The 27270-nt window shown below is 41.9% G+C and overlaps 1 protein-coding gene across 1 annotated transcript; it reads right to left on the reverse strand. All coding sequences in view use genetic code 11, as the record gives it.

Moving 5' to 3' along the window:
• Nucleotides 1-1832: 1832 nt before the first annotated feature.
• EGR_04078 (Monocarboxylate transporter) lies at nt 1833-25610 on the reverse strand (the record flags this gene model as incomplete). The annotated part of the gene is given in 15 exon segments (XM_024493327.1): nt 1833-2035; nt 3180-3305; nt 6149-6295; nt 8352-8474; nt 10088-10283; nt 10608-10784; nt 15152-15330; nt 18156-18288; nt 19122-19528; nt 21525-21591; nt 22338-22466; nt 23211-23382; nt 23402-23471; nt 25095-25238; nt 25313-25610. The coding sequence occupies 15 exon segments, from the start codon at nt 25608-25610 to the stop codon at nt 1833-1835; spliced, it is 2571 nt and encodes an 856-aa protein (XP_024352241.1).
• Between the last annotated feature and the right edge of the window lie 1660 nt (nt 25611-27270).

Consider the following 27270-nt stretch of genomic DNA (forward strand, 5'->3'; position numbering starts at 1 on the left):
TTTCATCATTATTTGTTACAGTGTGATACTGTTAAACTTCCGTCATTAGGAGCACTTAGACTGAAGGATCGTTGCTGCCTTTTTTCTTTTCTTTTTTGTTTGAAACAAGTTTTTAACACAAGGTCCTAGCGTTTTGGTAGGTGCTGCACTTTTATCTTCCTACCTATTTCTCCATTGATCACCCAATAATAGTAATTGGGTTTTTTCTGTGTGAAGAAAGTGCTTAAGTAAGGGACTACAAAAATTTCTTATTGTTTAAAAATAAAAGAGATTGAAATTAACATCCTAAAGTCTTTCACCCTTTATCCAGTGGTGATATCTGACCGTAACCATCTTCTTGCTGTCACGACTTGAGGTTTCGGTTAACTCGCATTCCGACTGGGAGCCCCTATGATGCACTCAAGATAATATTATCGAGGCACAAAGCAGCGTCAGAGAAGCTAAAAATTTAACGGTCGCTGCAGGATTTTCAGTTAGGCTACCAAACACCCCTGCTCAAAAGACCACATGCAATCCACAGAAGGACTTTGAAATGTCAATTACTCCTATTGCGGTCTGACTGTTTGCTCTCCTGACACTTCAGCTGACTTATCCATCAGGGCCTCTGTAACATGCCCGCACTCACTGCGTTTACCGAACATGCCCAGGATTGATAATAATCACGTCAAATCACAAATTTGTGGCGGACCAAGGACCACATCTATACAAAATTTTGATTTCAATTTATATCCTACAGTCGTTTTGATAACTGCACAGTTTAACTACTGAAATACAAAAAGACGATTTACTCAGCTGCATTCTTACTGATTTACTTTTATTTTCATTTCCATTTTGCAAGTTAAACTTACGTCCATTGTGTGATGAAGGGATTCGAAAGTTATAATGCAACGGCACTTGAATGCATGAACTCTTTATGATAATTTAGAAAATTTCTACAAACATACATGTAAAAGCGCAAAAGCAATTCACGCGACTCATCTCCGTACAATTTTTTTTGCTATCCACTAATATCTTATAAGATTGAAAAAAAAAAATGCTCACTTCATGAAGGAAGGAGTAAACAAGTCCCGTCAAAAACACTACTTTCTACAAACAAGGCTGATCAGATCCACATTTCATTAATGTAGAGCGGTAACGAGAGCAAGAGTTCTGATGCATTGCTCCACTTCGCCTAGGTCGGGCAAACAGCGTCAAAAGGAGAACCCAAGATACATCGACAGCTACTACTTACGATTTGACAACTTAATACTACCGCTAATTTTCCCCATGGAAAAAGGAAGCAATAAACAATAGCGCTACTCCAAATAGCACTACAGCAATGCCAAATTTTAACCCAGTCTTATTCAAATCTGCAACCTTCAACCGTAGAGGTACAGCATGCCAATCCATTCCTCCGTAGACCCAGGTTTGGCATGCTCGGTCGTTACTGTTCAACTAATAAGAAGGTTGTGCAATAGTCACTGCTGGAAAGGATTTAGTTCCCCTTATTGATAGTAGATCTATTTCATAATGGAAAGTACCACTTTAATGCGATGATTTTGGAGTGGTGAGGCCTCGCCTATCTCCATAAATACTGCAATGAAGAAATCAAAGACCCAATAGAGTCAGCTAATAAAATGGACTTATATTAAATCATTACTGGATTCTGCCCAAAAGGCCAATCTCCACTCCGAAGAAGGAGGGTGAGGGAGACAATATGCAAAACAGGTCCTACATTGGTGCAGATCCAGTGCATCATCGAGGGAAAAGAGAGGTGCTATTTAGCAACAAGAGGGATGAAAATTGGCGTTATTTCAATAGAAATTAGAAAACAGGGTGGCTTCTCTTATCTCTCATACGGTAAAACGATCGCGAATATGTCGCACTAGACGGATACAGTGACCGCTTTCATGAGGTGGCACCACCTCGCCGCGTCGCCGTCGCTCCCAGCGCAGGATGGGACGCAGGGGGAAGCAGAGCAGTGCGGATAAGATGAGGCTCGCCCCGCCCAAGATGAAGGTGTAATTATAGCTCTTCAACAGATCGTAGAACGATGCTAGAAACGTAGTAAAGCAAAAATATATCATAACTTCATGACACGCTAGAGGCTTTTTTTCTACTAATAATGTATTTCCCAGCTCTCGAATTATGATGGGATACACTGAATTCGAGGACACCCAAGAAAACACTTGACCAGCTCCACCGACCTGTCAGGACTTTGTCACTCGGCTAGCGGTAGAACGCAATTTTCTGCATGCTTCCACCAAATTGTACTACAACGTGGGTTTGTTTGAGTAACGCAAGCTATTCATGATCTCTGAGCTCGCTACGCACTACTCCATCAAGTATATAGTGGCATCGCAATACAAGAATGATATTTACCTTAGTTGTGTGCTTTTAGTCCCCCGTGATGCGAACTCCACGTTGATGGCATAAAGCTTTCCTCAAGCCATTTAAGCTACCATTCTCCTACCTTTTTTTGTAAAAGAACACAGTCTAGATCTGCATTGAATAAATGTGATCAGAAATAATTCCAAAGACTTTATATTACCCACCTCGAACTTGGTTTAGTGCATGCAGTTTTTTAAAACTAGTATAAAATTAGATCACTAGAAACTGTTCTTGATAGTTTGATTAGATCCAGTAAAATAATGCATAAATACGAAAGCAAAGCATGGACAGAAGCAGTAAAGGAATTTTAGCGAATTCCCCCATTCTAATGTTAGTTTCTATTGGAAGTTTGATTGATCAGAAAGGAAAAAACGTCACTGTACAAAGGAAATTACCAACGTAATATACAGGATTTTTGAACGTGAAAGCCAACGAGTCTTAAAGTGTTAGCATATTATCAAAAACCACGGCATAGTCTCCCCACTCCAATACGTTTATACCCACGAGGCCATTTCTTAGGTAAAAGTAATGATTTGCTTACTACAAATTTGACTTTTTAAGGCAGGTAGGTGATACAATTGGTCCAACACTATCCCTCGACCACTGCGCCTTTTAAAATCAAAATACTTGAACTGCTTCTCGTCAAAATAGGCCGTGTACAGGATTACGTATCATACTTTAATTGCCAGACTTTAATCCGAAAGAGTCGCTTTTGACGAGACCTTGTCTCTTTGAGGGACGCAATCGTCAAGATAACATGCCTACTTAAATAATATAAGCAGATGCCATCACCCAAAGGAGTGTCTTACCCAGTATGGGTGGCGAGACGATGAAGGCAAGACCTTGGAAGAGCAGCAGGAATCCAAAGGCATTTGTAAGACGCTCCAATCCCAACATCTCCACGAGCAAAATTATACGCAGGGACACAAAGGCCGCTGATATTTGATTAAGTAAAGAAAAATAGTTAGGAATTACATCGAACAAAGGTTATTCAATCAAAACTCCTCGTAAAGGGTTAGTGGTAGCTAACAGGGATGAGTATAAGTTTGATAGCAACTGATAGGACATCGATTGAATACTTTCCTTTATCGAAAGGCTTACGCAGTTGGAGAAATTAAGAGCTTTTCATGCTAAAATTATGCCGCAATTCTTTACTCAGTAAATAGCAAGCTTGCGATAAAGCCTAATAACCCGCCAAATTAAATCAACTCTTATAACCTTTGAAAAACAATTTGAAACCAATAATTACAATTAAATACATTTTACTAAGCGTTTTGCCACAAAAGAGAATTTAAAGGATATAGTTGTAATACGTTGGTTACCCTGCTTAACCCCTTGTTTTGGTTTCGCGGAAACTCAAAGCTTCGCCTTTTGTACTGGCCGCCGGCCTGTGCCATTAACATCCCTCCAGCCCCTCTCTACTTCGACAATACATATTCTACCCTAGTATTATGACTTCTTTCATCTTCAGGGAGGTCTCGAGGCGCTACATTGGTGACAGCCAAAGCGAACCCAATCCTGAAGGACAACTATCCTGGTTTGAAATGCTGAGTGATAAACCTCAACGTGACGGAGGAAGGGCATTTGTTGCTACTGAGGGAATCCGTGTTGACTTCCAACAGAAGAGTTGAAAATGACGTCCAGTGTTCTGCAAGAAGGCTAGTAATAACTGCAGCGAGCGATATCAGTCATGAAACATTTAGAAAATCCGTTACGGAGTCACCTACGATATCTGTATAAGGATAGTATAAATGAAGTAAACATGAGATTCCTCCTTCACCCCTCTATTAGCTGGATGGACCGCATGTAGGTATGACTGGACACCATTGAAGTGAGAATAAAGTGACAAAATCTTATTCCAACGAAGCCACTTTACATCTTGCCCTTTATTAAATGACTCCGCGATGGACATACATGATGGCCAGCACAATTCCTCTTCCCCCAATACACCTCTCAAACAGAACGAAAGCCCAGATCCAGCAGAATTGCCAAGGGGGATCAGCGATGTTGCGATCAAGCATCTCCTCAGTTGTACGCAAATTCGGCTCATGGACGCTTCTCTTTACAGCACCGACTACGCTGTGGTGGCCGGAGTGGGAAATTGACCACAAGGCGCGTCGAGGACGGTGCATCAAAAGAAGAGAGAGAAGAGGGCTATGTAACACTTTGATTTCTTTGCCTAACTCTCAGTTTTGTTTACACCAGCAATTAGGCCTCATCTTTTTGTACTTTTGCTGGGGCGATATGCCCTCCAGACCATGCCTGTAGCCCCTCAGCCCTTCCACACGTCGACAATACATTTTCTACCCGTGTATTACGACTCCTTTCGCCTTCAGAAGACTCAGAGGTCTTCAATATTGACCTTTCTATCATTATATAGATAAATAAATAGATGTTAAGATACACTGACTCATTCAATCTGTGTCCAGAGAGTGGAGAACTAGAATGCCATATAAGGATTTCAAGAACAGGAGAATCTGAAACAGTATCGGACTGTTGGAAATTCTTAGATAAAAAAAAACGGAATTTGTGTGCCCAAATGAGCAAGAGACATCGGATTGTTTCTAAGAGAACGGGAATAGGATTGTGCGTCGTAACTGTATGTTTTGGGACTATGCTGGCCAATCCTTACACATTTACTCCTAATTTTATTCACATCCTTTAACATAAACACATCATTCACCTCTTAGGATCCGTAGTAATAAAGAATGGTCATACTACTCAATGTTTTCAACATATGATGAAGAAAAAAAGGGAAGTATGTTTAATGTAGGTCCCGTAACCCCTGGAAATTCACAATTAAGACAGACTAGATGAATTCCCCACATACGCTCTTTCCCCCTCTCCTTTTCATGTGGAACCTTTCGCTCAGCGATAGCTCCATCGAGGAGGTAACTGAAAAACTAAGCACCAAAATACAGAACTTCTTCGCGGATGGGGGGATGGGTAGCACAAAAGAAGAAGACCATCATGACCCGAAAAAAAGTAGTCGAAAATCCTACTTCATTCAGTCAGATGGATCTTGCTTTCGAGGAAAATGTTTTAGGAGAGATCAAGACACTAAAAATGCGCTGCGAGTAGAAAAGCAGCCGGTCTTTCAAGCTTGTTGCGGTTTTCCAAGTGGGAGATATGATGGATAAACTTCCTTAAAAATCTACTCAATGCATTACAGTCTGCGGAATTGGAAATCTTCTAGCTTTAACGAAGGCGTATTACATCAGCTTCTGTCGAGCATCCGGTTTTCCTACACTTAACTACCACCACACACGAAACAAATCTTCTCACAAGAGCAGACATTTGTGAACCTGTGCGTCACACATATCTACCTCTCATGCCTTTTTTTATCTCCAGGTCATTAAATATTGAATTATACTTCCGAAACAGAAGTCAGTCTTATTAAATTCAGCTTACCCATGCCTAAACTTGTAAACGCGTTCAACCCATTGGATAGCAAAGGAAGCGATTAAATCATAAAGGACCCCTTTGTTGACTACAAAAAGTTGTCCGTTCAGTGGCCAGAAGGCAAGACTTTGCTTAGCTAGTTACAGTACTGGTGAATAAGTTTGGCAGATCGGTGACCTTCTAAATCCACCGATTGTAGCTGTTTAGGCAAGTATCGCCTTGATCAAGGTATCTGCCTACTTATTCCATCCAATCGGTTGTAATCAGTCGACAAAGTCTTATGAAGGAAAAAGAACATTTAATATCCATGGCCACCGGAGTCAGCGCTTGGGTTTTCAGTGAATAAAAGGTTATAGTTGGGCGATGATACACTCACCAATGGCCAGACCGAAGGTGACAGCGTAGGCGACGTGACCGATGTAGGAGGGCATCAGAGGCAGGACGACACATGCAACGCCGGAGATGATGAGGGCTGCATTGTTCACAAACAGTGCATCCGTGCACGGCCAGTCCGAGATCACGCCTCAAAGTACACCAAGAATAATGACTAGAATCCCATCTGCTACTCCTCAATGGCGAATTCGAATTACAGATCCAAGAGACCAACATCAATCAGGCTTGACGACGATGCTAAATGGATCACACAGGCATTGACCAGTGCTGCACGCCCAGAAGAGTGAAGAAATGACTGAAGAAGTGCCGTATTTCTGATTTTTGAGTAACTGCGATGACTACCAGATGAGGAGATCTAAAGTTTTCGCGCTTTTTAATACTTCTGCTAGCTAATGATGTGCTTTCTACATTACCGGCCTATCTTTTGTATCAACTTCAATAAAGACTAGCTATTATGGCTATATTAATTCTAAACTAGCCCCAAAGTTATTTTTTTGCTGTCGAAATGACCTGTGTACATAATGATGAACAGAAGTGGTCTTCATTTTTTTTTCAAGCCGAAACACTAAATGTCGTTTCCATCCAATTAACTGGGCTATCTGATTCAAAAAATAGTTTAATTCTAAGGTAAGTAAAAAGTTGGCATTAATATGGTGTTACAATTTATCATTTACTGAGAGAAATGTGTATGAAGTCCGAATTTTTCTTGAGATGTCTAAAGCTCAAGAAGCCGCTCACATCTTGTGTCGCCAGGATTCTCCACTGGCCAGCCAGCTCCCGAGTGCGCTCACACCACAGTCTCATGCTCCCACACACCTCTCGGGAAATAAAGACCTCTGTACCAAAATCTGTCCATTGAGTTTTCCGGTTCGGAGGCTCAAAGGGATGCAAGCTCATCCCCATAAACGAAAGTTTATAACGTGTATGGGTTTGAGGCTCATCCCTGCAGCATCCAGTGGATGTACCAACAGTCTAGACGGGTGATTTTTGCGCATCTGTTGTTCCTCAGTCATAACCACTGCTTCAGAATACCATCTTTTTCCTTTTTGAGTCACCACCTTGCTATAAGCTACTACGCAATTATTATGAGTGTCCGCAGAGTCCGGTTTGAATAAAATCGGCTATTTGCGAAGTAGTAACTTGGTCGAAAATCGCTTAAAGAAGGAAGAAAATGGTTGCTACTCCTACTCCGTACGCAGAGACGGAGTGCTACGATAACCAATTGACAGTGGACATAAAGGTGGCGGACACTTGGTGCGACTGGAAATTTGAGCCGACAATCCCAAGCATTTTGTAGCTTTATTCCGCCGCTTACCAACCAAAAAAGACATTCGTTTACAAAATTACCACCAGCCATCTAATCGTTGAAATAACTCTCCTGAAAATAGAGTAGATTCACGTCCAATTCGTCCATAATATTCATAGTTTTGAAGGAAAGAACTGAGCCCTCTTTGATACGAATATGGGCCACGTGCCCAGATTGTAGACTTTATTCAACAGATTAAAAGTTTTCCACAGAGCCTATGCTAAATACCCCTTATTAAGGTTGTCATTAGCTACAAAATGGGAAATTTTTAATAATACTCTTCTGAATCCAGTTAAAATTGGTGTAAAACAGGGGAGTAAAGAGAAGTCGGCTACAAAAATGTCAGTTAAGATTTACCTCCCAATTGAGTGTTATCGTAATTTAAAGGAGTGGTAACCCACCTGTTTCATTAATAACCCCAAATCTTACTAAATGAAAGTCAATTACTCACCCAAATACGTCAGAATTGTCTCACAAAATAAGGTGATTGTAGCTATCTTAACCCCTTCTAAGAAGTGGTTCAGAAATAATCACAAATTAATGATTTTACCGACAAACTCAACTCGAAGTACCAATCAGCTCTCTTAAAAATAAACATTTGTGAAGCAAGACGAAAGACACCTTGTAAGCGGATACAACAGTCATGGTTTCGAGAAATAAAGAAGCGCCACCGGTTACTTGACGTAAGATCACAATTTAGAGCTTCATCGCTACGAGAACCAAAACGGAGGAGTGGGACGTGATCCTGATCTTATCGACAGGCACCGCTGAGGTCCGAAAAAAATTGTGATTTGGTTAAGATTAGGGGGGAGAGAGAGAGAGGAGGAGGTCTGGCTGTGAGCACACTTTATTTGGGCTTCATTAATATCCAAACACCCACCTGCCATCACACGACCAACAGTGTTGACAGAGGATAGGTAGACAAGGAGGTTAGCCGATGCCTCGGACGAGTAGCCGAGAGTTTGAGCCTCATCTGACAGAAACACGTAAGGCACTGGGTAACCTAGGAGCAATGAGGGAAGCAACGTGTAAGGAAGCTCAATTTTCCAGGCAATCTACTCCAGCAACTTTCAAGATTATGGTAGCATGAATACCTAACGTCATTTCACTACCCTTTTAGTTGCAGTTCAGCACCTGCATCCAACCGTAATGTCGCTTCCATCGGCCATACTAAAGTTTTATAACAATTTTACTATAACCTGTGATTTAAAAGTTGAGTTTTTTATGAAAATTATATTGAAGACCATTCTGACGGCACAGAGCGAAGCACAAACGCCGGGGATGAATCCTTAGACAATAGCGGCAGCTTTGTAAGGGAATAATAGTAATCTTACTTGACTACACTAATCTTTCCAGGCTCTCATTTTTCAACCGCCGCAAAAGTGAGAGGAGGGTCCATCTGGACCAGCCTTGTTGTTATTCTATCAGTCCTTATGGTTTTCTACTTTTTTTATTTTTGCCAGGTTCGTATGAACCATATATAGATGTTTTGGATAATTCATTTTCTAAGGCAAATGATGAATTTGATTTCCAGAAGGCGGGAGCTCTGCCTCTTCCATTTATTTGCATCTTTTCAAAAGGACTTCTTAATTATTTATATTTACTAGGAAAGAAGCATATGAGCAAACTTCTTAAAAAGAAGACAAATAACGCAAATTTGAGGAAGCAGTTGCTTTTTTACACTTTTTTGCCGAAAAATGATCACTGTGAATCAGCACGAGCCTTTCCCAATTTCAAGGGCTTGATGCAGTGAATATAGGCGTAGAGATACTGAATCAGATCAACTGCATATTTTGCGCTGCATAAGTGTTTAAATTCCACGATTTTATTCTGTAACAAACAAATAAAATCGACGGAGCGAAACCCATTTGGCATGGCAAGATAGTTAACAACGTCGACTCTCCAATCATAAGGCCTCGAAGATAGTACTTTCTGAGAATAACTGCAGCATAAAATAAACGACGCACCTCGTACGATTTCACTGGTCCAACTTTCCTTAAGCACATGGACAAAAAGTTCTAATCTAAGAGAAATCCTCGACTCGAAACCTAGACGTAGTGCATTGGGACATTAAGTTGTCAAGAGAACCTGAAAACTGATGAAATTTTTGAGAGATGGAGTTAGTATTTATGAGATCACTGAGATTGTGGATTTTCTAGAAGCTCATTTTCCATTTCCACAATCACCGAAAGTAGTCACGAGGAATAAAAAATACTAAGATTTTGGGCTTAGAGGCTGGATGGAGTCCCCAACTCTATTCGACAGATTCCTGGTGACGAATTTCTCAAACATCGGTTCACCACCAATGAGAAGGAATGATTGGAGCCGTAATGATATAAAAGACTTCAAATTCGGAGCATCAGGTTAACGAAATTGCAATTTTCTGAGATACTGATCCATCGTCTTTATGATCACTACTTGGATCATGAGTAAGCCAACACAGATCACCGTGAATAGTAAAAACAGATCAAATTTTGGGAACATTCTTTTCCAATACTTCTCAATAATTACTTTCTCAAAAAGGTATTCTCTCCTGCAGTGAACCACCGCAAATACTGAGAGAAAAGTGCGGGATTTAGTTCCCCTAACTACGGACTAACAACCTGACAGACTCACCAAGAAGGCCAAAGACGCTGGATGCAAGGAGGAGAAGGAAGGTGGGGCTACGAAGGAGGCCAAAGTCGAAGAGTTCGCTTAGCATCTTGAGGACGTGATTGGGAGGACGCGCCACAGTCCCCTCCTCCTCTATCTCGCCCGCCCCTATCTTCGTCACGCTGCGTATGTACTCGTTCACGTTCGAGGAGGAGACGTACTACACCGAAGGGTTAAGAGGGAATGGAAGAATGCAGCTAATTTGCTTTTCAGCAGCATATTAAGCTGATGCGCTAATCGGTTGGCGTTGGATCGTTAGTCAATCTTTTTAGGGGTCTGAAATATGTCATATATATGTGACATGAGCCCTATGTCACGAATGTGCCCTATGTTCCTTTAGAGTTTCCAATAGCTGGCTGTGCAAAATCGCCCAAGGCAACACAATAGATAATGGAGCTTTCATAGCCTGAACATGATTCCACCTAGTGGCTATTCCTTTTCCAGGAATTTGACAGTAAACGTCTTGAAAAGAGGTCTAACATACTTCATTGACATGAACCATGCTAGCGGAGTAGAAAAAGTCTTTGCGATTCGCGGGCAGGTCCATTTCCCGCTCCAACTTGTGCACGATCTCACGTCGGATAAAGGGATCCACGTGGACACCCGCATCGGCGATCGGGCGGAGAGAGACGGCGGAGGCGAAGAGCTGATTCCCTCCCGTCTGATCATACAGCAATACGTGGTAAATTGACATTAGTGCTGGCGATTAACTTACGCCATCAACACGATTTGTATCATTACTATTACATAATATAGCTTCAGACGTGGTTATTCAGGAGTTACCTGGACCACCCAGCCGACAACGCATACGTTATAGCAGCAGTTTCGGTTGGAAATGAGAAAATTACCTCCAGGAGCAACTTATACGTTATACTTCTCGTTGCTCATATACATAGAGATTGACAATCCTATTTGGTCTAGGTTTTAGCTAGGTACGAGGAGTTGGTCCAGACTGTTTTTCTACGAAAAGAAAGAGAAGTACAAACGATTTTAGCAACTAAATCAACGCTATCGCAAATAGATTGCTGTAATAAAGGGGAGTGCATTATTTGTTCGATGGATGTGGTTTACAATACTTTTTTCAATTAGGATTTTAAAATCTCCGACGCTTCTGTACTGTAAAGGCAACTATTTTTAAGGCTGCATCTTCATAGCTAATTTGACCAAGGCAATTCAAAGTGGATACAATTCTCTTTTCAACTGGATCCTAAACAATAACCGCCTTGGCTATTGTGCTTTAAATGTTAGCTAAATATGGAAAAATAATTGTTAAAATTACAACTAGGCATAATTCGAAGCTATTTTTAGCTCGACAACAACAACAATTTTAAAGCGCATCAGATTCTGGACATAGGAGTCACGCAAAGGAAGAGTAGGAAGGCTTTGTCCAACCTCAATCCGCTTATTTTACTACAACTTTCGACGAAGGATTTCCGACGTAAATACCAACCATCTGTTTCTGGTAACTACAATTCAACAACACCGTGGACAAGGAAATGGAAGAAACGAGTCCCCATACATCGACCCTAGTGACATGCGCAAAGATGGACTAGAGTTACATTAAGATTTTTCTCAGTAACCAGGAGGAGTATTGTATCCCATTTCAGATACGATTCCGATTCGAAATCCGTGTATTAAAGGGAGATATTACAGCGTAGAAGATAACGGTAGCAGACATCCCATCACAGACAGAAGACTGCATCAAAGGGGTGCTTATTTTCAATAGCTGAATTACGTGGTAAACGCGGTATAAGATGTATTTCACCAACCCAACTATTCCCATGAATAGTCTCTAACCTTCCCTTACTATTATGGTAGCTGTAATGGCCATATTTACTCAAACATAAGAGTTCAAACTAAAATCAACAGCTTCCTGGAAAAAAATAGCGGTTGACAACACTGATTTTCTTTGGGGTTCCAGACTGACCTGAATTGACTGACCACTTTTGACTTCAAAGTCGAGGAGTGATGAAACATTAGACCACGATGACTGATAATGTAGATATTGCCGCTGGTAGCTGAATATTTGTGATGTGCAACTGGGATCATGTTATTTACATATCTGGCCCTTTCTCTACTGTCGTGCTAGTTATTCCTAGATGTAAACCTTCTCCATTTCATTTGCAGATCATTAGATTTGTTGATCGCCTTAGTTTTCCATCAAATATGGAGCGACCATTCCGACTACTCTTATTAAGAAGGGGCAGCAGCGATAGAAGATTCCATCAGAGGCAAAAAATTTAACTAGACAACAATAATTGGAAAAAAATTTTCGATCTTATTCTAGCTCAACTGAAAGAAGGGTCATTGAATGCAAAAGACTTGTAAAAGGGAAGTAACAAGTAGACTCCATTTAACTCGAATCCTTGAATCGAATGTAGCAATGTCAACAAGTTGAATGGAGAAACGGGCTTATAATTAAAATATCCCACTTGTTCATCATGATGCCGACTTTGTGGCAGACATCATACTTCAAATTCGTTGTAAAATTTATGAGTCTGATTCCCTTCAAGTGATAATGAATCTGGAAATGATGCGGTACTCCAATTGTTAGTTTAACTCGATTTTGGCACTGAGTCACTTGGAGGCTCCACCACTTTAGGCTTGCCAGGTGACCTGGCCTCCAGGTCGTGCCAATACCCCTCAAACCTTCCCCTATCTCGACAATACATATTCCACCCGAGTACTATGTCTTCTCGCGTCTTCAGGGCAGTCCTAGGACGCTACAATGATATCCTGCCAAAGGAAGCGCGGAGTTCATTCAGGCACATCCACATCCGTGAAAATAACTGCCTTGCATCACCCGGATAGTTCGTAGAACCGAGAGAATGGGCAAGCGTTCGTGTCTGGTGAAAGCGCATCATGTTTACACACAATAACTCTGGGGAAGTATACAAACGAAATTAAGTGTGGATCTGATTAACAAGCGGCAGAGTACTTGTTCAAACAAGAATGAAACCCGCACCCACTGACAGCCTTACCAACCACGAAAATACGCATTTTTTTCCAAGAAAGTGCATCAGAAACAGAGAGACCACAAACTAGTGAATTACCGATTCGTAAAGTTCATGAATTACCCAGACACTAATCAAACCATTTTCTACTAAAGTTATCACATAAATTAGGCGAAATGGCCAAATAGCATTAGTTTTTTTTGGCAGGAGGGAACAAGCCACTCTGTTTAATAGCAGTTCCAATCCCGACTGCTCTCAGTTATTAGGATGGAAAATGAAAAAGACCTGTTACATCACTGAGTGTTGGTTACATGAAAACTCAGGGGGTCCATCTAGGCGCCACAGATCAGAACCATTTCAAATGTAATACTAATGTTTTATTAGAGTCCCATTTAGAACCATCGAGGATGAATAGAAGGATATTAAAAGCCGTGGATGGGTGACTAATGTTTCGACAATAACAAAGAGTTATTCGGTCTCCGTGTAAACAGCGTAATCCTACTGAACCGATCCGAGTATAGTTTTGAATGGGCCATTTCTAAGGTAAGTACTTTTATCCGCCCATGATGATGAATATTTCGCTTCCTAATTATGCATTTGTGGTTGGAATTTGGCCTCTTGATAGTAGTTCGACTAAACAAATACGTAAACAAACGCAGTAACACGAGTCTGACCAAAATACCCCAGAAATGCTAATTTTATGCAAATACAAGATTTGGTCTTCTATCATTTTCCAGTTACCAAAACGTAAATAAAAATATTTCTACTGTACAACGTTGATCAGAGATATAAGATAACTAGTTAAGACAAAGAGGAAAGGCGTCAAAATGACATTGGTACCTAGTGTCTCCTTATTTAAAAAACCAAACGGTATTATGATCCTTCCCATCCCATGAACAACTTCAAACAAGTCGCACAGAATGCTCTAACAATGATAAAAATTATGGACTATGAAGTGACCCGCGAAATACACAGTATGGAATTCGAATGGGCTATTTAAATAATCCTAATTTTCTTATCTACTTCTCTCCACGCCTCAAATATCACTAGGCCAATTTAGTCAAGCCAGGTTCAAAGACTAATTCAAATAAAGGCAGTTTAAGTATGAAGGGCTTATAAGAGAAGGTGTAAAACCAAATGATACCTCAGTTAGACAAAACACCTAAAGTCGGTTTTGGATGGAGATTTTCAACAATTTCAAACGTTTCGTTGCTACTACCTCATTGCTGGTTCTAATTACTTGCTCAGAACGGGTCGCCCCTAAATGCCAGTAAAAGTCAAAAGCATCTAAATGGATAAGCAACCTCTGCACAAAAAAACACGATTTAACAGACTAGCTTCATCTACGACAGAGAGATACGCACAAATACACTATAAAACACCCGAATATGAAATAGACATGTTGATACCGCCTTGGTCTGTACATCTAACCTCGAACAAATGTCGTGAATGCTTTGTCAGTTTGGCGATTTGGAGACTGCGTCAAACACCTGCTTGTGTGTCTAATAGTCGAGATGGAAGTACCCACCCACCGATGCTCATTAATTAAGCCTTTCGGGTGTGTAGCTGCCCTCGTCATTCCAGAAGCCAACTTTACGGCCTTCAATCCCACTGTTCCCGTTTTATCCAATTAATAACTACGTCTTTTGTGTGATGGAGTTGGCGGATTGTATGTGCGTGCCAAGGCAATGTAAAAAAGCAATTAATGGATCGAATGTTAAAAGCCCCAAGTTCCAAAAACGCGATGCCATTTCGTCAGAAATGGGAGTTAGAGAGAAGTAGCTGTATTCAAGAGCAAACGGCGAAGGAATAAATGAATAGTTACTTAAAGGAACAGTAAAACTTTAAAGAATCTCAATACAATCTCATGAGCGAATGATGTCAATTAGCGCCATTAAGTTGTCAAGCTAATCAGTAGAAGATAGCCTTCGTCAAAATTCCCCTTAAATGAATTTCTTTGAATGATTTTGAGGTTTATTTCACCCTCTAGCGCTACTGACTGGTTCAACAAACCATTTTGGTGCCCAATTCGCATAAAGCATGTTTGAGTTGAAAAAATGGAGTAGACAACCACCTTGACGTAGACAGAGGCCCCAGGCGAGGGCTCAACGGAGACGGTGCGTCGACGCGAGGACTGAGTGCGACTGTGATCCTGATGAGACAGAACTTCTCCCACCACTCTATTCACCGTACTCAAGCCAACCATTGGTGGTTGATGCTTCTCGATCCCCTGAATACGCACCATATCCCCACCTACAATAAGGATAAAGGGAATGACTGTATATTATATTTGCCACAGGCCGTTAGAGCTTCCCCGGATTCGGTCTTCATGATAAGAGCCTGCCAGTGCTCTTCCACTTTTATAACGGCCTCATTGCTTCCTCAGATACAAATCGGCCGCTGCATTATGGATAACGTTAAAGAACAAACTTTAATGTCAGCGTTGTCAAAACTACATCGGATTTAGTCCAATGCTCCAACCTCGAGTAAGGAAATGAAGAAAAATACTGCAATTGTGGAAACACTGACCCACCTTTTAGCATGATGTAATGCGTTGGTTTTAGTAACAGGACCATTTAGAGCCTCCGCTATTATACCACCGCCAGGTGGGTTGACCCTTGGACCATGCCAGTAACCATAATCCCTTCTGTATGTCGACAATACATATTCCGTCCAAGTACTATATCTTCCTTCGTCGTTAGAGAGGTCTCGGAGCGCTACATTGGTGACATTGTGAAGCAAATCCGTTCTTAGAGGACAACTACTCGATTCCTGATGCTGGGTGATAAACGTTTTGGGGGGGGGGGGGGGGCGAGAGAGGTACACATGCAGCGGATGGAGAAATCAGTGACAACCCCTAATAGGAGGGTTGAAAATGGCGGCCATCTTCGGCAACTACCCCCCCTCCCGCGGTCTGCAGGAATGCTATCAACAACTGAAGCGAGACTAGCCGTGAACCATTTGTAAAGTTCGTTACAGAATCGTCTACCTTACCTGAATTTCAACTGTGTGAACACAAGTTGCCTTCTACACCTCTCTACTAACTGGATAGAACCTAGATATGGCTGACCAACAATAAAATGAGAATGGAAGTAACAAGGAGGAATAGGCGCTAAACTCAAACCCCACAGCACTGTTAAAACCCTTCCCTTATTATGCAATTCTGCCTTTAGGCCAGTGTTCCTACGACTAGCAATGAACACGCGCGATGGCCAGCACGCTCCTTCGGCCCCCAGTAGTTTTTATACGGGACGAAACTCCAGATCCAGTGGAATTGGCAAAGGAGGATTAGTGACTTTGCTGGCATGAGTCTACTCAGTTGTCTGGAATTTGGATGGGTGACACGGTTGGCTCGTGGGTGTTCTTACTGCAACGATTATGTTGTGGCGGCTTACGCAAGAGATTGACTAGGGGGAGCGCCAAGGGCCGACGCTCAAGAGGAGGGGCTACATAATACTTTAGTCGTCTAGTTAACTCTCGGTTTTAGTAACGAAGCCACTAAGAGCCTCCGCTATTGTACCTTCGCCGGACAGCCGGGCCCAGATCCGCGCCAATAACTGCAATCCCCTCTATGTGTCGATAATGCATATTCTGCCTGAGCATTGTGCCTTCTTTTAGCTTTAGGAAAGTCTCGGGGTGTCACACATGATACATACTTATACATGGCATTTGCCCCATTCTCGTAATCGTAAAAAAGCACCAAAAGTTCTAATAGCTGCATTCCTTCACCAGAACCATTCACACTTGCCGAGAGGAAAACAAGACAAACCCTTGCCTGAGTCACCTCAATTCACATTAAACGTATACGGAGTGCTGTCTAGTTGTTGTTGTTTTTATTGTTCACCTCAATCGAGTGGCTTTTATCGTACATGCAAATCACACGGTAGACGATAAAATAACCGCGGAAAAAGTCATGTGCATAGGAACTGCTGGACTTCTATTCCATCCCACACATATACACCCACATCCGTCCATCTGTCTAGTTTCTCATACACAAATCAAATCACCCTGCAAATGCTATAAGGCTTAATTTACTACCTTGTCCATTCTCCGGTCCCACTGGAGTCCAATCTTAATGTTGATTTCACTTACCAGAAGTTGACCGTAACAAAGCAACACTTAGCCTTGCATTGTGCGTGGGTATGAGAGTTCTCTAAAGCTTTCACGATTCAGCTTCGCTTAAATTACCCATGATGACAAACTTACCCCCAGGCCCATATCCCCTACGACGTCTTTGAAGGCAACCACATTCCGGAGCGCTGCTAATCGCAAACTACAGTTATCAATAGGCTTCTATAGCTCACAACATCCCCAAAGATAAGTAAAACAGTATATTTATCTGCTCAAATGAATTCCTTCAATACGGGAGGTCTAACCGAGGATGTGAGAGACGATTTTGACAAAGTCACGCGATATATTAGATGCCATCTTGTGGTGAAGTTGACTCAATAGTCGACTCGATAACCACGCACAAATGTAACAACTGAGCACGACAAGGACGATGCTTAAAGTCAAGGTAAGGCAAGAAATATGCCGTAATAAAGCCTATCACTCAAAGAACATTTAGTCTATGGTATTACGACTACCACACCGATTGTGCATGACTCTAATCATGCCATTCATGGTGTCAGTTTGCTTAAACTTAAGTTTGTCTTCTTTTTTCCTCTACTCTCAAACCTATTTGCTGTAATCCTGAGAGCAGTTCTTCCTCTCAGCTAGCGCAATTCCTCCCACTTTAAAGCCGGAAATGTTGAAGTGTCGCTTTTGCGTCAGATCAGGATAGTAGTCATTGCGGGACTGTTCAGCATTGAGTGGTCCACCATCTAGTGTGTGGCTCAAGTCCTGAATAAACGGTAATAGACGTTGGAATATGATGGGGCCAACTTTTAGTTCACTTTACTTTCACCTTCCTCTACACATGGATTAGGGACGTTCATAAAACTAAAAAAATCCCCATTTACTAAAATTCATTTTTCCCTCTCATGACTCCTCATTTAAATCAAATAATTGCCAACAGACCTAGAAGAGTTTATCACAGATACGATCTGATACGCATAAAGAGGAAGGAGAGAACTCACTCCCATGAATACTCTGAGATTCCAGTAGATCCTTCACTACTGATGCTGGGAAGTTGGGGACACGATGACTCAGTGGGTCACTACGATCTAACTTCGGCACCTTTAAAAGCACTGGCGTTGGAGACTCCGGATCCTGTATTACCAACGGAGGAGGGAGAATTACTAAGCACTGTCAGTATACATTAAAGGGTACAATTGTTGAACGCATTTCTTAGCTTGTTAGTTGGGATTTATGTCAATGCACAACATCTAATATGTGCTTTCAAAAATAAACCATAAATTCAATTGACCGAGATAATGTAGAATTCTTCCACAAGTTTGTCTGAAAACTACCTGGTCTCATGAACGGGAAGAAATGTGATGACTGCATATAAGACGGTATGATCTCTCTGGAGTAGACAACTGTGGAACTTCAGCAACTAGATGGGCACAATTTTTTCGCTAATAGACTACTTGATTTGGTAAGCCAGAAAAAATTGCTTATGTGAGAAAAAGCATGTCTTTCTACGTTTTAATCTCAACAAACATTACCACTTCATAAATCTCATTAAAAATTATGAACAATTTTAAAATGAATCACACTGACTGTCCACACAGCTATTGAATGAAAGGACACCTTGAACTCGAGGTTATAAATGGGTTTGAACAAATCATAGATGAAAGGCTGCATAGGAACCAACTGTTGTCTTAGACAAAAAAGAACTGCGATTTCGTATTAAGGTGTCACAGCGATACATGAAGTAATTGCTTTTTTGACTACAAATTAAGGTGATAAAAAGATGTATACATGATTAAAAGGAGCAACTTATTAGGCTTTTTATTTTAACAGCTGAAATAACTCTCATCAAAGTGAATGGCAGCATCAGATTCTGGAACGCTCATAATAAGCGCGAATATTTAGCACCACTATGTTCCGCTCTTCCCCACCGTGATCGAGTTAAGGCATGCCTCAAGCAGCGAACTCACAGTATCCGCATGCTTTAGATATCCACTCTCTGCCACAGAACCCAAGTTGGGTGTTACTGAACGCCTGAATCTGGCGTCGCTGAGGCCATTTTTGGGTCTACTGGAAGCATCTTCCACCTCTGCCTCTCTCTCCGTCTCAGACTTCTTAACTGGATGGCCTCTCTGATAGTCGCGTAGGGGAATGAAAAGGCAGCCAGCAGCAAAGCAATGCAACGACATTGCTGCCATGATGGCCATGCACCCGCGCCAGGAATAGATCTTCAGCAGCTTCGGCAGGATGGCAGAGTAGACGGCGGTGCCTATACTGCTACCGCACATGGAGATGCCTGTAGCAGTAGCACGAAGCTTTGCAAACCACTGGGACACTATCGTCGCTGCTGGCAGGTAGATCATGCCATAGCTGGTGCCTATGATAAGGTCAAAGTTAGAAATGACAGGAGCATCTTCTCTTTTGTGAATCATGCTTAAACGAATTCAAGTGTTAAAAAGGCATTAGGGTGACCTACTTGGGAACCGTGTTTGCCACAATCCTGCTATAGAATCAGAAAATTTACACAAGGATATTGAAGCGAGTCAAATAATATTGTATATGTCGCCCTCTGGACACAAAAACGTATTAAGGTGGTATTTAACGCAAATTTTCTGCTGTTAGACGAGCTATTCAGCGATATTAGACATTGCTGGTGCGTATTGAAGCTCGTTCAAAGCCTTAGTAGTCTTGGAACTAATTCACGGAGCAGACTTGAACCTTTCAAGCACATGCCTTCGTCACAAAGTAGGCGTGATACACACATGCCTGTGCTGATAGACACACACAAGATCAGTTATCGCAGTAAGAATAAACGAATTGTTGACAATATTTCATAATTTTGAGCAGTGTTTTGTAGCAATGAACACTGGAGGTGATTTATTTATGAAGTGGGATGATTTGATTCACGTAGGCATAGTGTCAAAAACGCTCGCGCTTGACAAAGTAGAGGGGAAGTTAAAACTAACTGGAATTAAAAGGAGTATTATTTGTTCCACGATTTGTAAAACTGATGAATCTGAAAACCTGCATCGGATTCCTCGGCTGAAACCTTCACAAAACTAAAATTTTGATGAAGAAGGTCCGCAAAAACAGATCAAATAAATTGTCTTAATAAGAGAGGATACTTAACAAAAGGGGGAAGGTGCACCATTCAGTTTTAACCTTGTCGATGAATTAGAGATCAAAAATCCTAAAATGCCGCGATTGTTCCTACGCATATTTGCATGGGCCTGCTGGATCTTATACAGCGGCTCAAATACCAAAATAAGAGAAAAGTAAAGCATTCAGAAGCGGAAAGCTTCAGCAGGGTGTCCAACCCTTCTGTCCGAAACTCCAAATGTGTGGCACAATAGGTAGCCTAGGGTTTGTTCGAGGCATGGGGATTCACTCAATGTGTAATATGTTAATTGCTTGTTTAATTCTCGGTTTTGGTGGTGGGCTGGCCTCTGAGCCATGTCGGTAATCACAATCCCTTCTATATGTCGAATATGTATATTCTGTCCGAGTATTATGTCTTCTTTCGTCTTCAGGGAAGTCTCGGAGAAAGCGAAAGCAATCTTAGAAAGCGGTAAGCAAGCTAGATCTCAGGGCACATCTATACTGATTTTTGCAGAAGAGTGACGAGCCTCGGCAGGGCACAAGAAGTGTACACTGCTGTGAATAGAAGAATGGGTGATGACTCCTAACAGAAGGGCTGAAAATTACGTCTACCCCGGCAACTACCCTACTCCCATGGTCTACAGGAATGCTATTGACAATTGGAACGACACTAGCCGTGAACCATTTGGAAAAGTTCGTCACGGAACCGCCTACCGTCTCCGTAAGGTTTCAATTATATGAACTCGCGTTACCACCTTCACCTCTCCACCAACTGGATAGAGCCCGAAACGAAACCATGTTGAACTCCGTCCTTTGTTGCGTGACCATTTTCAGGCCAGTGCTCCTAGGACTAGCTATGAATACGTATGTTAGCCAGTACAATTTCCCGTCCCCAAATCCAGTTCCCATACAAGGCAAAACTCCACATATGGTAGAATCGCCAAGAGGGATCGGTGATATTGCAGCTAAGTATTTCCTCAGACGGATGGAAATTCGGTGACTGGCAAGGTTGGTACGTAGGCGTAATTCTTACAGCACCGGTTACTTTGTGATGGTTGACGTAAAAGGTTGATCAAGAAGGGTGCCAGGTACAACACTTAGAAGGGGAAAGGAGCTGTGTAATACGTTGGTCGGCTAACTCTCGGTTTTCATAGGGAGGGCGCATCGGGTAGCCACCATTGTACCTTCGCTGGGTGGGTTGGCCTCTGGGCCATACCAGTAGCCCTAAGCCCCTCTGTATGTTAAAATACATACATACACACATACATACATACATTCCTCCAATAAACTCACCTTTTGATATCCGACTACTATGTCTGGAATGACCCTCGTCTTAAATCCCTAAAAGTTATAAGCTAAAAGATACTACATTTCCTACAAATTAGAAAAATCTTGAATAAAAAATAGAATGATTCAAGTTATGAACCCAGCAAAAAACAGCCTGCTTTGAATCAAATTATTTGTTATGTCCCCAAAAATGTGCAATAAAACCAGGCAAGGGATACTTTTACAACCTTGGTAACCTTTTTGTGTCAAGAATTAAAACTAGAAAGATGGGGCAAACAAGGAGGCCCTCCCCACAGTTTACAGAAAGTGGCTCAATGCCTAGTGCGAGTTCAGGTTCAGGCTCTGTAGAGCTTAACCACTAGCTCCTCCCTCATCAACCGCCTCAATTGATGGCAGCAGATCGCAGTAGAGGAAAAGTGACTGCTAGATAATCAGATGCTTTACAAAAAAACTTTAAAAAACATGTATTTACCCTTCTAAGTTCAGCCTCATTGCAAACACAGTTTAGTACATCAAATTATCAAAAACTGAGGTAGAACGCCTCAGATACTTTTGATGAAGGGACTAAATAAAGAAGATCGAGGAGCCACATATGTGTAGCTGTTGCGCCGAAAAAGTTATGTCTGTGCGTCTAAGATAGTTGATACGTAATGGCTTGACGCGAATAGACGATTGGATGTGTCAAGTATGTAGAGCAAATAAAGTAATTCTCATGCCCAGGCCTCGACAAAGCACACAAACATGCGTGATTGTGAAAGTATTTCATCATTGAGAACCACGTCACAGGCGGGAAGACACACCACGCATGCATGCATCGCAGTGCCGGCGCCGATGCCGGTGCGCACGTGCCGCCTTGGCTTGGACAGATCCGTGAAATCAATGGGGCAGAGGTGACCGCGATTGAAAGGGGCAGAGGACTGCCGCATTTGCTGTGTAAATGATTGGTACAGGGATCCTGTTTATACGGGTTATAGTTCCTCCTGACAGCTCGACTACCGCCCACAAAACATGCACGAATACGCTTCGTCATCCCCCCTTTGAAATCCACCAAGCACCCATCCTTTGGATGGGCCGTTGCCAACCTAATTGCTCATTTGTAAGGCGAGTGGCAAGCATGAAGCGGTATAATGGTTCTAGAGAACTTCAACATCGAATTTAGTAGAAGCAAAGACCGGCTATTCAAGAATGGTGTAGTAATTACGCATTCAACCTATTCCATTGCGACTTAAGTCTACCATGGACATCTCCAACTATGCGGAATTCGCATCTATTTTGAGTCGTCGACGCTGTTTGGGAAATATATTTAGCCTGGTCCAGCAGCAAAGTCGGGATTCAACGTCTTTTTTTCAAAATAACCGAGTATTTATCTTATTAGAGGGGTATTCATGAAAAGTAAATGGCTCAAAAAGAAGAATAAGTCGGAAAGCCTTGCAAATAAAACCATCACCTGCAATAAGTGCAGGTCTATGTGACTAGAAGTAATTGAATTTGAAAATATTTTGTGTATTCTATTCGATTCGCAGTTAAAATGCCATGAACAGTTAATTCCCCCTCAAAATTGACAGCAAGTTGGACAGAGAATGCAGTAAAGTGGAGGTAAGAGGGAGGGATGACCTGGATAATCAACTGAACTTGCCATAGCGCAGCTAATCTAGTAGTATGAATGGCCCAACTCTTTTCTGAATGTGTTTGTATGTGTATCTCTGGGCGGCGGAGGAATCATCGGCCAGAGCGTAGGACTTGCTAGCGACCTTCGAAGTACATTGTACGCTAATCAACGGGATTTGAAGGCTGACAGCACGGCCGAAGTGAGCCAATATCTGGCTCTGAGGGACATCGACCACACTAGAAGCATCAAACTAACCGAGCAATTGTTGTTTTAAACTCAGCTAATCTGTTCGTAAAACGGTTCGGTGAAACTGTTTCAACGCCAACTGAGAAGAGAACACGTCAAACGAGGATTGAATGCAGAACATAGAGGGCAAAATAGCTGCCTGGTCGCTTTGGCTACTGACTCATCTAGATTTGGGATGACGGAAGTGATTCACTCCCTCTGGTATCCTTCCTACGCAAGATTTATTTGAATTTGCAGGCAGCACCATCACTATTCAAGGCCTTTACCATGAACAGTCTGAATCCCTATCGTCAGTAGCGATATTTGACCCGGATGGAGAAGAATGTGAGCTAGATCTTTGATTTGAAGGACGGGGACTGCAGCAAGTATTTTAATGTCAAATGCATTCAGCGACAAGCTATTTCCACATATAGCTGGAGTTATGATGCCACAGCGATAGATTCAGATAAATTTGTAAACAAAAAAAAACCTGTTTGTTCATTGAACACCGCATTTGTAAATATTGTAATTAAGGCGTCCAGGTGTGTCCATTTTCGGAACAGTTTGGCACCAAAGTCGACATCAGGCTGCACAAAAGTTATGAGGTGATCTTTGAACTAGCATAATCTGCACTTTGCAATGTGTGTGGCAAGCAATCTAAACACAGCCAACACTTTCATCGTTATTTATCAGTAGTCCTGTTTCTAAAATGCCTATCCATGCAACCTTAACGGTTATTTGATGTTAATCGCTACAGGTTCCCTCCCCGTTTCCGCGCATTTTGACAACACTCGTTACGCAACACCGGAATTTGAGGCGCCCGTGCCTGACAACTGCGCTTTTATAGGAACCAAATATTCGACAATGTATGCTTAAATACACAAATCAAGAAAATCCTATTTCGTATTTTGAAGGCAGTACTTTGGTATCTCCAGTGTCAGATCGTTAAGCCCACTCCCATTTGAATGAACGTCAACTTTGACTATCATCTGAGCTTAATTTTACAGATGAAGGTTTCTTGTGCAAAAGCAAACATTGGATGATGTAAAAAAGGACATTCCACTTGCTGAAATAGGAAAGAAAGAGGTACCCAGTGGAGAGCACTAAACCAATTAGATGACTGAGACAGTTCACTCTCGTTTCAAAGCGCGTCAACAAAGAAATGCAGTTTCACTATTTATTCCCCACAGTTTTCGGCTGTAGCCCATTCGATAACTGAGGAGCAGTAAATGTGATGTTCGAGTTAACAGCAATTCGTGTATTTGCAGATCATTCGGACATCACAGCCAAAAAAATGTATTTCCACAGGAACTGTGAAATGCTTAACATTTATCTTCAACGCGATCGTGCAGTTGACCTTGCTCCTTTCCACATCCAGCAGCTCGCTTCGCAAGACAAATTTCAAGTTGCAAGCATGCCAGCCAATTAAGTGGTGGATTCACGTCGCTTTGGTGTTAATCTCGACTAGAGATAATCATCGCTCCATACTATTCATTAAGTTTATTCTAAAATGCCGCGCTTTGTGTCCGATCCCTAATTTTATGTTATGACACTGGTTACCTGGTAAAGTACTTATGACTCTGGAATAATAAAGGATTTGTCGTCTACAGATGAACCTGCTAATGCTTATTTGCCTTTGAGATGACATTCACAATGGACCCTTATCTCCCATGCAACGCAAAGGATCCTGATTCTTTCAGGACAACCAACAGTACAAACTCACCAGTAACAAAGCCAAAGAGGACGATGAAAATGTTGACATCGTAGACGAAGGCGCAGGCCAGCACCGAGCAAAACGATATTCCGGAGCCCACTAAGACCAAAGAGCGAAAGCTTAATATATTTGACACTGCACTGACAACCGGACCTGGAACAGAAAAGTGGTCATGAGATGGGAAGGAAGAATGGTGAGAGGACCATACAGCGCAGAAGGCAGTTTACCTGAGATGAGTGTGAATCCGACAATCAGGGAGCTAGCCACTGAAATTTTTGTTGTGGTGCACTCAAAACTCGTCTGGAGGTCAGATAGAAGAACTCCGAAGGAGAAGGAGAGGCCATCGACGCAGAACATGCAGATAAAGCTACCCAATAACACCGCCCAGGACCAACCTCCATCCGGAGGTACTGGGAGTTCAATCTCCTCTAAGTTTATTTCCAATTCTTTCGCTTTATCATCCATCTCGGACTGCAAATCTCCCTTCTCTTTCACCGTATTCTTTGTATTTACGTCACTGGACATGTTGAATTAGAGTTGTAGCGGAGACGCTGAAACATAACAGTATGCGGTTTGAGTATGCTAGGCTCGTTCTAGTTTCCTGCAACTCAACTCCAATGATAATGTCAGGGCTCTGCTACTAGTTTCTTTAAAACTCTCTACGCTTTTATTAAAGCTACTTCGGGACTTGCAAGCCATATATCCCAGTTGTCACTTCAACCGCATGTTTAACTAGCGAACCTTTCTAGTCACCTGCGGTCCGAGAATTAGTGTAAATCTATGCTGACAGTCCCTTGGCATTTCTTTAGGTTTATAGTAAAGCTACTGCCAGACTCACATATCTCGTGTCTTCTTCGGGAACAACGCAGGCACCATATGAAATTCGTTCTGCATTATATGATCAAAAAATCTAGAAATTGTCTGTCAAGATTTGTTGATAGATCGGACAGTTGGTACAAACCAGATTCAATTATGCATATCATAGTGAACAGAAACTTCAAGACTAGTGTTAACTAATCAGACTTTTGGAACCGAATTAGTAAATACAACATTTGGCAGTCACTTTTTCCACCAGTACGAGCATAAGGTCCTCTAAAAATAGGACTCGAACTCTCCCAGTGTTTGGCTATCACACCGGTAACTCGGAGCCTTGCTACTGGCCACGTGACCCTTCTTTGTGTTGATGATAAACATAATTCCGGACCAGTATGGCTTGCAGCCTCTTAAGGGGATAGACTGTGAACTAGAAAAACAAGTAGGTATGGCCGTGCAGTGACTACTGGAAGCTAGTGCAATGAGTCCGCTAGCAATGGTAGTACAGCACCGATAAAGTACACTGTACTATTTCTCTAAAACTAGATACAGAGTTGTAGCCTTGGCTACACAATAAGTAAACACGGCTACGTCATGTCAAAGCCAACAGAAGAGGCGGCCGAATATGTCTGTTACCGGTGATGCAAGAGAGATGTCTATCGTTCTTCATCCTGTCATGCAGTAAAATCTAGAATGCCTGTAGAAGCTTTATGAATTTTAGTTCCACAAACTTAAAGGATTGTATTCACAAACACCCGACGATTGTGACTGCAAATTAAGAGGGAAGAAAACGTCAAATTCTCTTACTGGTTCACTGTCTACCTAACTGTGAACGAAGACTGCACAAATTCCAGCCTATAAAGTTGTAAAGCGTAGCTCATGCTGGTGGTAGAAAGGTTATTCATTTTGAAAAAAGAAGTTGACTCCAAAGTTAACCGACTTGTATAGACTCCCTATGCCGCAAACCATTCGCGTATGTCGGTTCAAAGTTTGATTACCGTGGCAAAATATTATTTATGTACTCTGGCATAAATAATGCATTAATATAACTGTCTGGATACAAGAAAAGTAGTTCAAACTATGATTACCAATGGGCCTCGTGGTTTCTAGGGCAATTGTACTTCATTTACAGCGATTTAATTCACATTTAATTATGTAGACCCCTCAGTCTTCGCCTTGTGGCATGACCTTCCGGCTGTGCATAGCCATCCAGGCCTCCAGTCCGCCAAAATAAACCATTTCCCATGGACATGCCTTAGTGGGACCTCCGAGACTACTCAGAGGGTTGCACTGGCGGCCGCAACACGTAAATCCAATTTAGGTGAAGAAAAATTATCGTTTTTGTCTGGTTACCGAATCTAGACTCTGCATA

This window comes from Echinococcus granulosus (assembly GCF_000524195.1).
Source record: "Echinococcus granulosus chromosome Unknown EG_S00024, whole genome shotgun sequence".
NCBI classification, from domain to species: Eukaryota; Metazoa; Platyhelminthes; class Cestoda; order Cyclophyllidea; family Taeniidae; genus Echinococcus; species Echinococcus granulosus.